Genomic DNA, 16024 nt, shown 5'->3' with positions numbered 1-16024 from the left:
TGCTGGTTAATACGTTGACGCCGGCCAGACCCACCGTTGGGTCATACTTGTTTGTTCCGTGCAGCGGTGGGTCATGCTTGATTGTTCCGCGGGCTGGCATGACTCACCGATGGGTCACGCTTGTATATAAAAAAATACGTATTACAAAATTTTATTTTAATTACTCAACAGTATATATTAACATTTCAACATTATAATCAAACATTCAATATAAAATAAATAACTTAAAATGTAACTTATAAATTAAATATAATTAAAATAATTATTAATATTTTCAAGCAGACTAAATAAAGTACCCTTACAATTATCGCAATATTTTGTTACTTTCTTTGCTCTATTCATGGCGTACTTAGAACCTTTTAGGCTTGCTAAGCGTTTATATACCTGAGTTAATATTATAATTTCAATTAACAAGTAGTTCATAAGAATTAGAAACCAAAGTGTATAATTTTGTAACCAATCTGTGTCTTCTAGGTTATTCGAGGTCACGTGATTCCAAGGAATGTGCTGTTTACCCGATTGGCTACCCTGGATAAGTACCAGAGTGAGGCATATGGAGATGACATTCAGGTCGAGCTTTCTATCATCAATCAATCCGATGCTATTGGGAATTCATACACGTGTGAGTATAAGTCTGAATACATTACTAGATTTATTCCCTATCACATATCTTTTACGACCTGTAAAGTGCTGCTTCCAGAGGCGATATTCATATGAATTTAATATAAAAAATTTCCATAAATGAACATGCGTCGAGTGCACTCGCAGATTACTTGTTCGAAATGCATTTTTTGTGCAATTAGTTTCAGGCAGTATACAGAAACGTGAAAGCTTATCTGAAACTGCAGCAATTCAATATTTTCAAGAAGCTTTGTGAGAAGAAATTCGAACAGTTGTGTGCCATCAAATGATTGAAACATAGTCATCCAAACATTATAATTAGCCCAATTCACTTGCCCTTGATTTATTACATTAATCAAAGTTTGTACACTTTGCACATTAATAATAAATTGTTCTAGCATTTGAGTTAATTATTAAATTTTTAATATTTACAAAGGAAATCTGATCTAAATATATGAATACATCTTGTTTGAATGTACAACATACAAACTAACGTTTTTGGTTAAAAAGCAAGATACACGGGTTCCTATTTCAAATGGTACCCTAAAACCCTTTTAAGAAGTATCATGCAAATAATTACAATTTTTTTTATAACCAATATTGATTTTCTGGAAATTATAGTCAATTAACATGTGATGGCACAAAGAAAAGCTGCATACAGTTCTAGCTTTACGTTACAAAATTCTTCTGTAAGACGCATCTCACTAACAAGCACAAATATTTTAGTATATATTGGTTTTCTGCATAAGTATAGCCAATTAACTAACTAGCATGACTGCCCAAAGAACTTGAGCCGTCGTGAATATCCCAGACGCGAGGAAAAAGTAGCTTTAGTCATGCATCAGTCTTTTATTTATATCACTATCGCAACACATGAAGAGACAGACATAAATTTCAATTAAAGCCTTCAGAACCTTTAATAGATTTCCTAGTTGGTGACATGATGGCATTTGTCATACCTGACCTCGGCTGACGAAAATCTCCACACTATAGCTCCAATCTCTTTCTCTCAGAGGCTCAACGTCGAACACATTGCCGTTCTACTCGCGAATGCCCAGTACCTCGGATCAGCCGGATTGCCATCTAGGGTTATGGAATACTGTGTAGAGCAGCAGTCGTCAGTCCTTAGAACGTCACGTCTACTACATGTATAATTTTATATTTGGCGGACCACTAATATGAACTAAAAATAGGTAAATGCAATTATGCAATAATAATCAGCAAACTACACATATTTTGTTCACATTGAAAAATTACATAAAAAAATGTACAAAAATCATACCTTCTTGTTTAGGAAGCTTCACATTTCCATATCACTGAAAAGGAACTTCATGAAAAGCAAGAACAAACCGGCAAACGCAAAGCAATATCAATAAACTGACAGTGTTATGCCTCCAATTTTTAATTATTGTAAACATAATTAAAAATCATCGCTTACTCACCAGTGGCGCAATCGATCAACAGTTAGACAAAGCAAAAATGGAAACTTCCAGTGATGCAATTATAAACAAGAATGCAAATGATTCTTATAAAAATCCATTACGGAGCCTATTGACACGGAAAGAAACTGTGTTATTAACGACCGCAATAGCATATGTTTATAATTTAAAAGGAAAGATAATTCTAGTTCGTGCTATCATCGATAACAGCAGCATATCCATGGATGCCTACTCTCACTTTCAAATGTCGCTAGATAGACCTGCTAAAGTAGCTAAAAGGTCGCTAAATTAAGAAGGAATTTCGCTAAATGTAGTAGCTAAAATTTAAAAAAAGGTATAATCCATATTCCATAATAGGCTTTGTTATTCGTTATTTTTTAAACTGAATCTTCATAAAAATATAAATAATATCCCAATTTTTGTGCTGACCATCAAAACGTTTTCACGGAGCAATAGTGGTCCGTGAATCACTGGTTGGCGACCGCTGGTCTAAAGTTCATTACAAACTGCAAAGAATTTTAGCTTTTAAGTTACCAAATCCTTCGTCAAGAAGTATCTTACTAATAATTAGAAATTCTTAATCAGTATTGATTTTCTGTTAAAGTATAGCCAATTAACTATTAGCATGACTGCATAAAGAAAAGCTACGTAGAAGTTTTCTTTTGTACTGCGGTGTAAGGTATTCAAAATACGCATTCTAGAAAAATGTCAAGGACTTAAAAATAATTTTAATTGTATATCGATAATGTGGCAACAAATCCACAATTTAATTTGCATCTAGGTAAAAAAAAAGATTATCAGAACTATTTTTCATGATTAGATCTCCATGATAATTCCTCTGATCCAGAAGTCAAAACCGAATCCAGAATCGCCGAGTCCCCCCCAAAATATATATATATATATATATATATAAAGACTCATTTATATCTACCATTCTAGTCCGACTATCAGTCACGAGTTTCATGTTCTGAAAAGTGCGACTTAAGAAATACTAAGTCCTTCCCTACCTTAGAAAAACTAATTTTCCTTGTATCTTGCCAGCAGCTTTCTAAATTTTAATTAAATTATTGTGTATTATCTACTTTACAGGATGTATTTTACCGAGTTCTTTTGTTTGCTAATTTATCCTTGAGTTCTGAAATATTAGGGTTAATGATTTTTGACAATTTTATATTAATACCTGGAATGAAGAGCTGCTGTTTTCATTAAATCAATCAACGATATCATTTAGAACAAGAAACATAAGAAATAAGCTGAGTGGGATTCGAACGGCGATCTTCCGATTTGTAGCTGGACATGCGAACGAGTTGTACTATGAGAAAGAGTGTACAGGTAAATGTGATAGTATTTTATATGACTATACCAAAGAATCTCCAATTCATCGCAAGATTTGCCAAATTATCCGCCATAGTACCTAAAAATAAGCTTTTTCTGCTAGCAGGTTACTATTTTTTTTGTATTTCGCACCCTTTCGAGCACCATAATATTCCTTTCTCTAATGTACTTATCTGTGCGATTAAATAATTCCCATTATTAAAAAAAATCAATGTACGTTTTTGAGTTACAAGTTTCACATTGTAAAAATGCAAATCTATGTGTGCTTTCAAAGATCTCAAAAAGGTCGGAATATAGGCTTTTGTTTTACTTATGCTCCTGACATTTCGCGTTAGATTCAATATATAAATTAATGCAAGCAAATTGAGACAGCTAATAATGTAACAATATCATATGTAAAATGTTAAATATATATGTACGCGATAACATATCAAGGTACCAACAAAGCACGTGGATAGGATTCCAAATGAGTCGCTGGCTATTTCAGGACTGGCAGTGTAGGATGGATCAAGGGTTTATTCTTTGCGGGCTCTAGAGATCAGCTAGGACTTTGTGGGGTGGTAGTGTTTCTGTATAGGTTGTATATGGAGACAACACCTGCTTCACCTTTTGGTAAATAACTGTTGTCTGCTGTCTATATCTATATTCAATCCGCACCTTTTACTTCCAGTATATGCTCAGAGTAGCACCACCCACAGTGACTACAGGCACAAGAAAGGAGTGGTGATGGCAAAGATACTGAAACCAAACATCCCTGTCAAGAATGGTGTTGTCCATCTCATCGAAAGTCCTCTCATGATCATAGACATCACCGTCTGGCAGTTCCTCCAAAATGAAAAGAAAGGCAGATTGTCGTAAGTGCCATTCATACTGCATTTTTAAACACTCTTATATTGTTTGTTCGTATGAAGGTTGCTTAATTCTATTTCTGGTCTTGGCAATAGTAAGTGTTGCTAGGCTACCGCAGACAATTCGAATCGAAAGTTTGATTTTTTTTAACTGTAACTTCTTCAAAACATTTTGCCATTTTTGCCTGATTTTTGTAGTTTACAGTAAATTGAAAAATTCATCTCTGGCAAAAATTGAAATTGACTGGTGTACATTATCATACAATTATTTTTCAAAACTTTTGAAGTGGATTAACAAGAGTGCTTCAATGAACTTAATTCTTCATACAGCGATGAACAGCATCCTAAAAGTACTGTGAAAAACGGGTATAACGAATTCAATCGTGGTCGACATTCGCTCCAGAACGAATTCCGTGGAGGTCGTCCAAAATCGGTTGTTGCGCCAGAAACCATCAATGCTGTGCATTAACTGATAAAGCAAGATCGTCATGTGAGATACCGTGAGATGAAGTCATCTTTGGGTAATAGTATGGCAAGCATCAATAATATATTACAGGAAATATTTGGGCGTAAGAAAGATTTGTTCGCGTTGGATTCCGCATAATCTGACAAAAGCTCAAAAGAAGGCTGGTGTCGATTGCTGCAGGGAAATGTTAGAAAAATACATTCAGTGTGTATAAAAGGGTGTGTATAACATCTACAAAGGTGATGAGTCATGGATCTATGCATATGAGCCCGAAACGAAACAGCAGCCGACTGTGTGGATCTTACAAGACGAGACAAATCCAACAAATGCTTTCACGGAAGAAGTACATCAAAGCAAATGGTTGTCTATTTCTTCTGCATTACCGCTCACGTGGCGACAGTTGCGTTAGAACAAGGCACGTTGATATATTCCTAATGGTACACGACCACTTGTTTGCCAGGAATCATCCGAGAAATTTGAAAAAAGCAAAAGAGGCCAAACATTCTTCATCATGACAGTTCAAGCTCTCTCACATCGGCTCAAACAAAGGAATTTTTAACCATCCAAAACATCGAAGTGATGCGTCATCCGTCGTAAAGCCCCGATTTGGCGCCCAATGACTATTTTCATTTCCGCACATCAAAACAAATTACGTGGCAATTTGCGACACGCGAAGAAGCAGTTGATGCATTGAAAACGCACGTTCTGGAGTTACCTAAATCGGAGTGGGAAAAGTCTTCGATAATTAGTTCAAACGCATGCAAAAGTGTTTTGATCTTCATAGTAAATATTTTTCAAACCAATAAAAACAATTTCGACCATAAGCATTAGCCTTTTTCGTTATTAGACCAGAAATATAAATAGCAACCCTCGTATAAAGGATTAAAGTTACGAATTTTCTATTTTGTTTCATTTACTACAGGGATGTCAAACTCATAGGTACACTTGGGCCAAACAAACAAGGTTTAACTTTAGGCGGGCCGAAAAAAAAAAAAAACAATATTCATAGAAACGTTTCGAATAATACAATAATAAACACACACACACACACACATATATATATATATATAGAGAGAGAGAGAAAAGAACAAGAAAAATTTAATGTTTACGTCCTGATATTTGACATCTCTTCTCCTCTATTATCTTTCCTATTTCGGGAGAAATTTTGTTTACAGTGATAACTTTCAACGCTGACCCAAGGTGAGCATCATTAATACGGTTTATAATAGGAGACTTATTACCTTTCATGACTGAAAATAACTGCTCGCACCGATAAGTGCTACCAAACATGGAAATAATTTCATATGCGAATTTTCGAGAATTTTCAAACCTGGCTGGTAAATATTTGTAAAATTCAGGCACGCTCACTTCAATGCATTTTGCTTTCAAATTTCAGTTGCATTGAATCTCGATCACCTCCATTTGCATATGGCTGGGTACTGAGTCAATACTTATTGAGAAAATCGAAGAAAACAAAAAAAAAAAAAAATTTGTCTTCGAGGGTACTAAAATCATTAAACCTCGTTTCAAATTCAGTTTTTAAATTTGCAATTTTTTCCGCGTATTTTTGGATGCGAACAAGTATCATCTAAACTTGATTTATTCATGCTGCACGTCGGGAAGAGCGTCAAATCTTCATTTTTAAGTTGTTTTTTCCAAAGAACTAGTTGACATTTGAATGCTTGAATTATGTCAAAAATGTTCGTAATGATATGATCTTTTTCTTGTAACGATAAATTTAAATCGGTTAAGTGTTTGGTTATATCAACGAAGAAAGATAAATCTTGTATCCATATTGGATCGTAAAACAAACTTACGTCTTCATTTTTCGTTTTTAAAAACTGACATATTTCTTCTTTCAAATCCCAGAATTGTTTGAGTATCTTGGAGCAAGATAACCAACATACCTCGGTATAGTAGGGCAAACCCGAATATTCACTATCTAACTCACTTAAGAAAGCAATGAATTGACACTGATTTAAACCTCAAGATCTTATAAAATTTATAACTTTTTTTTATATGTGACAAAACATTCTCCATATTTATTACTTTCGTGCATAGAACTTCTTGATGTATAATACAATGCATATGATGAATGTTTGAACCGTGAATTTCACTAAGTTTTTTTCTTAGTAATGATACGAAGCCCTTGTTTTTCCCGGTCATTGATGGAGCGCCATCTGTAGCTACAGAATTTAATTTTGCCAAAGGTAGATTTTATTTCTGCAGAAGTCCAAAAACACAAGTAAATATATCTTTTCCTGTGGTAGTACCAGGCATCGGTATTAGCTCCAGTAATTCCTCAAAAATGTTAAAATTCTTGTGACAAGAACGAAGAAACACTGCTAATTGAGCTTTGCCACTAATGTCCGTGCTCTCGTCACAGACAATGGAGAAACTTTCGAAACTAGATGATTTTGCTTTGATCTGATCACTTAAATTCGCGGCTAAATCAGTAACTCTTTCCGCAACTGTATTTCGAAACAATGAAATTGATTGAAAAGCCTTCACATTTCCAGGAAAAACAATTTCTCCAGCTTTCATTAGGCATTCCTTGATGATATCACCGTCAGTAAAAGGCTTCGAATGTTTAGCTATCAACTCGGACAAGACGTAGCTTGCATGTACCGCCGCTTCTTTACTAAACATGGACTGTTGCTTTTTCACTCCTAACTTGAGCTCTTTCAACTTTTCTTCTCTCATTAATCCTTCGTAATTGTTATATTTCGATTTGTGTTGTTCGTAATGACGTTTAATATTATATAACTTTGGTACATTAATAGTATTATTACATATCAAGCAGATTATTTTATCTTTTATTTCAAAGCAAAAATATTCTAATTCCCATTTTACTTGGAATATTCTATGTTCGTCAGCGATTTTTTGTTTAATTTTACTACCACTTGGTTTTGATATAGACATACTGAATACAAAGGGCTGGAATAAACACTGTTAACGTTAAAAAGTTAACAAAAATTTATTCTTTCCACAAGACATAAATCAAAATGCTGAAATATTTCTTCAAAAATATTCTAACAATATCACAAAATGTCAAACGTTTAGCAAAAATCAATTCAAAACAGAGAAACTAATTCTATCTCACAGCGAAATCGCTACAAATCAATCACAGCATTAAGTAAACAAACAGTTCGCTAGAACTACAGCTACTACTGAGATGAGTTGTTTGTTCTCGGCTTTTATAAGCTTTATAATTAATTTCTCGAATGTACTGGAAACATCTATAAATATCTGGATTTTTGTGGATGGTAATTACGAGATATTTATTTATTAGGTATTAAATGCACGCGCTGTTCTATTTTTAACCTTCCAACGCAGCTGTCTTTCCAAAAATCGTCTGCGTTGCTAAGGCAACATGAAGCAAATCTAAGTACAATTCTAAATAAAAAAACTAAATAAATAAATAACTAGGAAATCCGTAACAATATGAATTAAGTAATAATTAATAATAAAGCTAAGTGCATGCACATGCATGCACCAATATATCGTACAAAACTATGATTGGAAACCTGAGACCATGAGTTCGGCCACATTCGGCTATCGGGGGACACGTACAAGTTCTGAGTGCACGTGTTCCCCAAAAGCCGAAGATAGCTGAACGCAAGCTACTCACACGCATTTGTAATTTAAGTAGTGTGTGTGTCAGCTCGCTGTGAGTAATTTAGCAACACTGAATAAATTATCGTTAATTACTTAGACGTAAACATTTCATTTTTTTCTTCGTCGATATGTTATTTTATTATTATATATTATTATTTGCCGATATATTGGCCGGGCCGCAAAATTATTTGTTGTGGGCCGCATGCGGCCGGCGGGCCGCGAGTTTGACATCCTTGATTTACTAGAATGCGAGGAAATAATGCAGTGTATAGAAAATTATTAATCAAATATAAAAGCTATTCAGCATACGTTTGTACATTGGATGCATATGCTACCAACAACGTATAAAAGCCAGCATTCTGTAGAATGCATTTTATAGAATGCCTACGCATTTTATAGAATAACAAAAAATGGCCGACAATGTAGATATAATTAATATTTTATACATTTCTTAGGCATTATACAAATAACAAACCCGTAGTATATGCAATGTACCTCCCAGTTCATCTCGGATATCCATAAATTTAATACATACATAATCCATACATTTAATACATTCATTCAATTATTCCGTATATTTCACACATTTTCATGCTTTGGTTTCTTTAAAAGAGGTATAAATTTTGTCTTGTACAACCTTCATTTTTCATTGCACATTTTGAATAAAAGTTATTTAATGACACGTTTTCATGGTTTCTCAAAATAACATCTCTGTTTTATACGAATGCTCCTTTTCACAACCAATAGCCAAATCATGACCTTTTTTCTTGCTTTGCCTGTATCGAACTTGTTTCTCGTTTCAGTGAATATTTTATTTAATCTTCTTAACTTCTATCGCGTATTAATATTCAGACATTTCCTTTAATCTGGGGGGGGGCCACCAGCAGCCGAGCGGTAAAGTCGCTGAAAACTGGTAGTTCGATCCGAGGTTCGAATCCCACGAACGGGCTGGCTGCACGGGCGTTTTCGTGGTTTTCCCCATGTGTAACGTGTATACGAGCCAGTTTCCCTTAAAACGTCCTCCACGAAGGCATCCCTCCCCTTAGACAGATAGCCCTAGTGTGCTTTGCCATAATTAAATACACCACACCACACCACACCTTTAATCTGGTAAATCTACTGAATACTCTTCGAGACAACCACCACGGTTTCAGAATATTATATTCGTCAGAAATGGTCATAATAGAAAGAACATTCAACACTGATGTTTATATAGACGCTCAGGAGTGCTGATAATTCTTATATAGGGAATATATAAAACAGAAAATATAGATAATTATACAGCAACAAGAAAATATTTTAAAATAAGAAAATCACGAATTATGACAGACATTACATTAGAAATGAGGATGACTGTCAAATAATGTTTCTCGAGATAATGTAAATTGATAAATCGTGCTGGCAATTTAATTTCAAGACCCAGGATCACCCAAGACTTAACTTTTATGCGACACTCCGGTCGCTTTCATATCTCTGCTAATCATCAACAGATTTATTAAATATGCCCCGGATACAAAATTCCTTACCCGGGTTTTATTTTCGGAACCCTTGATCATAGACATTAGTACTAATTTCAAAAGTTTTCGTATTCATGTTTCATTAAAGATTCATGTTTTCGTATTTTTAAAAAATCTCTTGTGGACACCACATTACTTCCTGGTATGGAATATTAATATACGCATTTTTGCTGCATTTCATTTAAAATTATTTCCTCGAATTTCATTAGGTACATTTCCCATTCAATTCATTCAGTTCTGACTTCGGCGCAAGCCAAAAATATATAAAAACTCAAAATAGCTTCATTAAAAATTGAAAAATGTAGAAAAAGATAAAACACCAGATACAGTTAAAACAGTTTTTACAATTAAAATTTGAGTTTCTACCTCAAAAACAAGCAATTCGGCCAGCGGACAAGAAGGCAGATATTTCGATGCACAAAACTGAAAGTTTACTTATGGTCCTACTCTGCAAAAAGACAGTAAAATTGCAGAAACGGACTTAATTCACTTTTCTGCTAAGTATCAAATGTTAACAAATATGGCTGTTGTAAAAATGATTGAATTATTAGTAAATAAATTAGGCTAAGCCGCACTTAAACAACTTTTAAACTGTTAAGAATTCAATCCTTTTTAAAGCAAAAAATGCACAATTTGCCAACATATAAAGGAGCTCAAGGAGCCGAGTAACAGGTTAGGTATATACGTATAGATTTATTTCCGTACATTTCTTACGGCTGATTGCAACCAAAAAGGGAGGTGTCCAACTACATGTTACAGCAATTCTATATAAGAAATTTCAACGTTTGAGACAACTTGTTTTTGAGTTATGCGATAGACATACCTACGTACGTACAGGCGTCACGAAAGAATCGCTTCTGAAATCTATTTTAAATCCTTTTTTGCAAGCCATTTTGGGAAAAATAATCCTTTATTCTCTCTTAACGTAAAGATGACACGCAAAAATATTGTTAAATTGCATTCGATAGCTGTAAAAATGGATATTTTGGTTGAAATATGGTATTCGGAATTTTTCGTGATTACAATACTTTCTTTACTTCGTACAAGGAAGTATAAACGAATATCACTAATTCATCCTTAATTGGGCCAAGATGGCAAATTAAAAATGCTTTATAAGTCTGCTTCAGACTGAAACACGCTTTTTTAAAAAATATAGAAAATCGTTCAATTAGCTTTTTTTTATCATTCTTGTTTTAAAAGAGGGCGAAGTGTTTGTTTTATAATATGTGAAAATTTTGAAACTTTATATTCGATACATTTTTAGATGTCGGAATTTTAGAAACATAAACGTCAAATAATCTAAAAAATCGAGCGATTCTTTAAAATTCGGCAAAAATTCAGAAACTGAAGTACTATTTTCATAAATGTTTCACTGACCAGATTTTTTTCGCTGTATTCGATGGTGAAAACAGAAACATTCCGATGTGATTAATATGTTTGTTAAGCGAAGATATGGTGTCAAAAGAAATCTTTTAAATATTAAATAAAAAATTATAAATCGAATTTTGAAAAAAATTGCTTCACAACATCGCATTGTAATAGACAAACATTGTCTACAAAAAATATAAACTTGAGAAAGCAAATTTATCAGGAAGTAAATTAAAAATCGACAAATAGGTCCCACCTACTGTGAAACGCTATGAGTGAAATAAATAAAAGTTTATAATGCATAAAAAATGAAAAAAAAATCCGAAAGCTTTCACATTTTGTATTTCGTCTAAAGGAGCGTCATTTTAACGTTTTGTGTGTTACCTTTATTTATTAAATATCATGTTCTTCGCACTTAAACCGTGAAATTCAATTCAACGGCAATATCGCCAAATAAAAGGAGCATATCTTCAGAATTTCCGATACACAATCTCGCACGCTGGAAATAAAAATAACTCCCCCGTACAGTGTTGCCATTGCTCACTTTGAAACCGTTGAGTTTCTTAATCAAAAAATTCGTTAAAGTATTATAAAATTTTGAATAGATAATAACAAAAATTCAAAATTTGGTCTTCCATGTGCCCATATGATTAGAGGACTACGTTATTCAAAATTGGAGGTTTCTAGGTACTTTTTGTTTTTTCCACAGTGCGAGAAATATACATACATTCATGCAGAGTTTTCATTATTTAATTTCTTTAAATGTAACGCGGAACTCTAATATTTAGTCGTAAAAATTTGAAAAGTGAACCGACTCAAAATGCCAAAACGAAATTAATAGCTCTTCTTACCAAATTGCCCCGTTGGGCTAAAAAGTCAATTTTTAAAAATTTTTCATGAATTCTGATGAAGGAAATCATTTTGTAATTTACTATATATTTTGGATATAAACTCATTATATGAGTAATTTCTCAATCAAAAGTAATATATGCCAGAAGGTTCAACAAGTCATTAGATGATAATTTGTGGAAGGAAACGTATTTTGCTTCCGTAAACAAAACTTCAAATTAACATTTTTCCCGACTGTGTAAACGTTATTAAGTATAATTATGTTGTTTACGATTTGCAGACGTTCATAGTTACTTTTAATTAGGGATGACATTTGAGAGCTTGATGAGCGGCGCCGTAACTTTGGTTTATGCAAATCATAACCAAATATTTTGACTCCATCATAGTAATTAAGACACAATAACACGCCGAATAAATACTGATTCAGAAGTCAAACAACAAAAATCAGCGTTAATTCACAAAATTTTCACAGGACTAGTTTCGATGGTTTTACCGAACCATCATCTTCAGCTGCAAAACCGCAAAATCCATCATATCAAATCCATCATAGTAGCTGGTGTTGGTTGCATTTAGATTAGGTTATGTTTAAGTTGAAAAAAAAATGAAACCAGAATAAGTCATTCACTATAAATTTACGAAACGTTCTGTTAACAACATAATAACAGCAACTGGCGATTAATATTGAATGCTTAGAAAGAAGTTATTAAGTTCATGTAATGATCATGTAAGGATCTTGCTAGCCGCAAGAGTCCCTCTAGTCGAGAATCAAAACCCTTAAATGCGTGAATTTCTAGTCCAAAGGGTAATTTTCGAATATGGGATTTACTTGAAATAGAAGAAACTACTGTTAAGTTTATGAAGAAATGCTGAATTTTGCGAAAAATTCGATAAACGTGTAGAGACGTTAGGTACTTTTTGAAAGTAAGCAAGATGAAAAATTAGCAAACGCCTTCGCCGGGAATCGAACCACGAAACTCTAGAATACTGGCCCAGCGTGCAGAACCACTACACCATGAAGGCACGCTAGGAAGGCTGGAGAAAAACCTTTTAAAGGGCGACTGGGGTTTTTTAGGGGACCCAATCGCCAAATCTTGGATGTGGAGATTCATCATCCACAACCATTTTAGTTTGGGCGCCACTGTAGAGACATTAGGTATTTTTTGGAAGCAAGCGAGATGAAAAATTAGCAAACGCTTTCGCCGGGAATACAAACCACGAACCATTGGAATACCGGCCCAGCGTGCAGAACCACTACACTGCGAAAGCACGGTAGGAGAAGGCGGGAGAAATACCTTATAAAAGGAACAATTGTTTTGAATCCGTTCTTAAAGTGATCACCACGAAATTCAAAGCAGAACAAAACACACACACACACACACAAAAAAAAAAAAAAAAAAAAAAAAAAAAAAGAGCGCTTCCTTTTAAGTAGGATGACTGATTTTTAATTTAAATACATAATTATAACAATAATATTTTTTGTAATCATATGTCATCTTTCTTTTTAATGCTCTAAAATCATCTGCACAATGTGGTTATCCTCAAACAAAGTTTTCAACATTTAATTGAGTATCCTAAAACTTAATTTATAAATTTTAGTAAGAATAGTAACGAAAGAGACAATTTGTTACCGAGCAAAATGTCGTAACTAATACAACACCATGAATCAAGACATATCAGACACTTATACATATCAGATGAGAAATTGTCATTCAGAGTGCGTAGCATAATTTCCTTTTTAAATTATTGCGATTCCATTCCGCAGAAACTTTCAAGAAAATTCAGAATTACTTAGGCAGAAAGAAGTACTTATCCTTTTCTCAGACCTCAAAATTAATTCAGCTGTAAACCCCACGACCGAAGATATTTAATTCATTTTAAAACTGCCTCAAAGGCTTAGTGGCAAACCTTTCGCTGAAGCCATTATGAGCATAAAGAAGAGGCTGCCATTTTTAGTGAGTCGCAATTATCATCACTTGACGTATAACTGCAAAATGGAATTTTCTCTCTCGCTAAGTTTGCTTAGCCGAGCGCTTAAAACGTTTAGATTTACTTGGAAGCTGTTGCCACTCGAGCTGAAATAAATGTTTCCCCTGTGGATATAATTATTTTGCTGACTTCGGTAAATGCTTAGTGTGATGGTATTAGTCAATCCATTTTCTGTGCTTTGTGAAATTTGCGGAAGATTTGCAATGCAGGACAAATAGTTGGGTATTCTCAGCCAGTAAATTTTCATGAGCAAGTATCAAAGAATATTCCTTTTTTACTTCCTTGTACGAAGTGAAGCAATTATTGTAAACACGAAACATTCCGGGCACCATATATCAACGAAGATATCCTTTTTGACCGCTATGAGCGCAATACAAAGATGTTTTTGCGTGACTTCTGTACGTAAGGACAGAATAAAGGAAATCTTTCCCCCCCAAACGAATTATAAAACTGATTTTAGATGGTTTCGAAACAGATTTTTTTGTGACGTCTGTACGTATCTCTCATAATCCAAAAACGAGTAGCCTCCGAACACTTAGATATTTTGATATAGGTCTGATGTAACATGTAGTTGTGCACTTCCCTTTTTGGTTGCAATCGGTTGCATCAAAAGTATATAGTAATATATAATTGAAGAAAGGAGAAAAAAACTAAAAAAGACCTGTGCGGTCAAGAATTTTGCGCATTGAGCTGCAAAATTTGAAAACAATTAAAAAGGAAATTCTTCATGTTATTGCTTAAAAGCAAATGTGATTATATGGTTTCCGTGTATAAATTTTTAACACTATGTAAAAATAAATTGCAATTACAAAAAGTATGAAATTCTTCACAAGAAAACTAACAAATAAAAAGTGAATGTTAAACTCAAATCAAATTTGAATGTTAAAAATCTTGATGAAAGTTTAAACATTCCTAAAACATTTTAAAATAAACACAAAAATTATTTAAAACACTAACAAAATTACTAAGAAGCGGTAAATGGTAAATTAGCCTAATTCGAATCTCCTTACGGACTTTTCAAGGGAAATGCACAATGAGCTTCGAATCCTGCTAATTGCATAACGCCTTTTCGTCAAAACATGAAAAACTGAAACTGAACATGAAAAAACTTTTTGACAATTAAACCGATAAAATTACCAAGTATAACTTAAAGTATAAGTATAACCAAGTATAACTTAAGTCTCAATTTTTCTCTTCTTTCTGTCTACATATATATATATATACACCTACTCTGTTACTCGGCTTCGCGAGCACAGTTTTTTTATTCTTTTATGTTAGTAAATTGTGCATTTTTTGCTTAAAAATGATTTAATTATGTTGTTCTTACCTTCTGGTTAACGTTTTTATACCTTTAGTAAATCTGCATGTAATATTTGTAGAATTATCAACAATTTAAAAGTTGTTTAAGCGCGGCTTAGCCTAATTTTTACCATAGTCCCCCATAGATTTTCAATTTGAAACTTAGCAGACCAGTCAATTAATTCTTTCTGCACCCCTTATTGTCTTTTTGTCGTTTGGAACCAAAAGGTAACTTTTGTGCACCGAAAAACCTGCTTTCTTGCCTGCCGGCCGAATTGCTTGTTTCTGCGTAGAAACTGTTATTTTAATTGTAAAAATTGTTTTCTTAATTGATTTAACTGTATTTGGTGTTTCATGTTTTCTGTATCTTTCAATTTTCAATGAAGATATGCTGAGCACAGCATTAGACGTATTATGGAATATTTACAGGCAAAGGTATCTAACCATGCAACAGGCAAAAGTATCCTTTTCCACGGTTTTAAGGCAAAGGTTCTCAGCCAACGCCGTCAGGGGGAATTCAATCCTGACGGGAACTTCATAGTTTCAGAGGAGTAATGTATAGTCAACCTTTTAACAAGTTGTTCAGTATTTCGTATGAATTCATGAATATAAAAATCTGAAAGCTTTCAGATTTTACAATACGCCCAAGGGGGTGGAGGTTAACGTTTTGTGAGTTAC

At 33.8% G+C, this 16024-nt stretch overlaps 1 protein-coding gene across 3 annotated transcripts in view; it reads left to right on the top strand.

The window, feature by feature from the left end:
• Nucleotides 1-16024, top strand: part of LOC118181971 (fasciclin-1-like) — a 330859-nt gene that overhangs the window by 205285 nt on the left and 109550 nt on the right. For all 3 annotated transcript variants that reach the window (XM_085808714.1, XM_085808713.1, XM_085808715.1), the window contains exons 6-7: nt 475-622; nt 4066-4249. In XM_085808714.1, the coding sequence (XP_085664840.1) occupies nt 475-622; nt 4066-4249 (332 nt within the window). The remainder of the gene's footprint in view (nt 1-474; nt 623-4065; nt 4250-16024) is intronic.

Source organism: Stegodyphus dumicola, chromosome X1 (genome assembly GCF_044657685.1).
Source record: "Stegodyphus dumicola isolate Sdum_Otavi_A_Nest chromosome X1, ASM4465768v1".
NCBI classification, from domain to species: Eukaryota; Metazoa; Arthropoda; class Arachnida; order Araneae; family Eresidae; genus Stegodyphus; species Stegodyphus dumicola.
The sequence above is the reverse complement of the archived record's forward strand: the minus strand, read 5'-3'. Positions and strand labels throughout refer to the sequence as shown.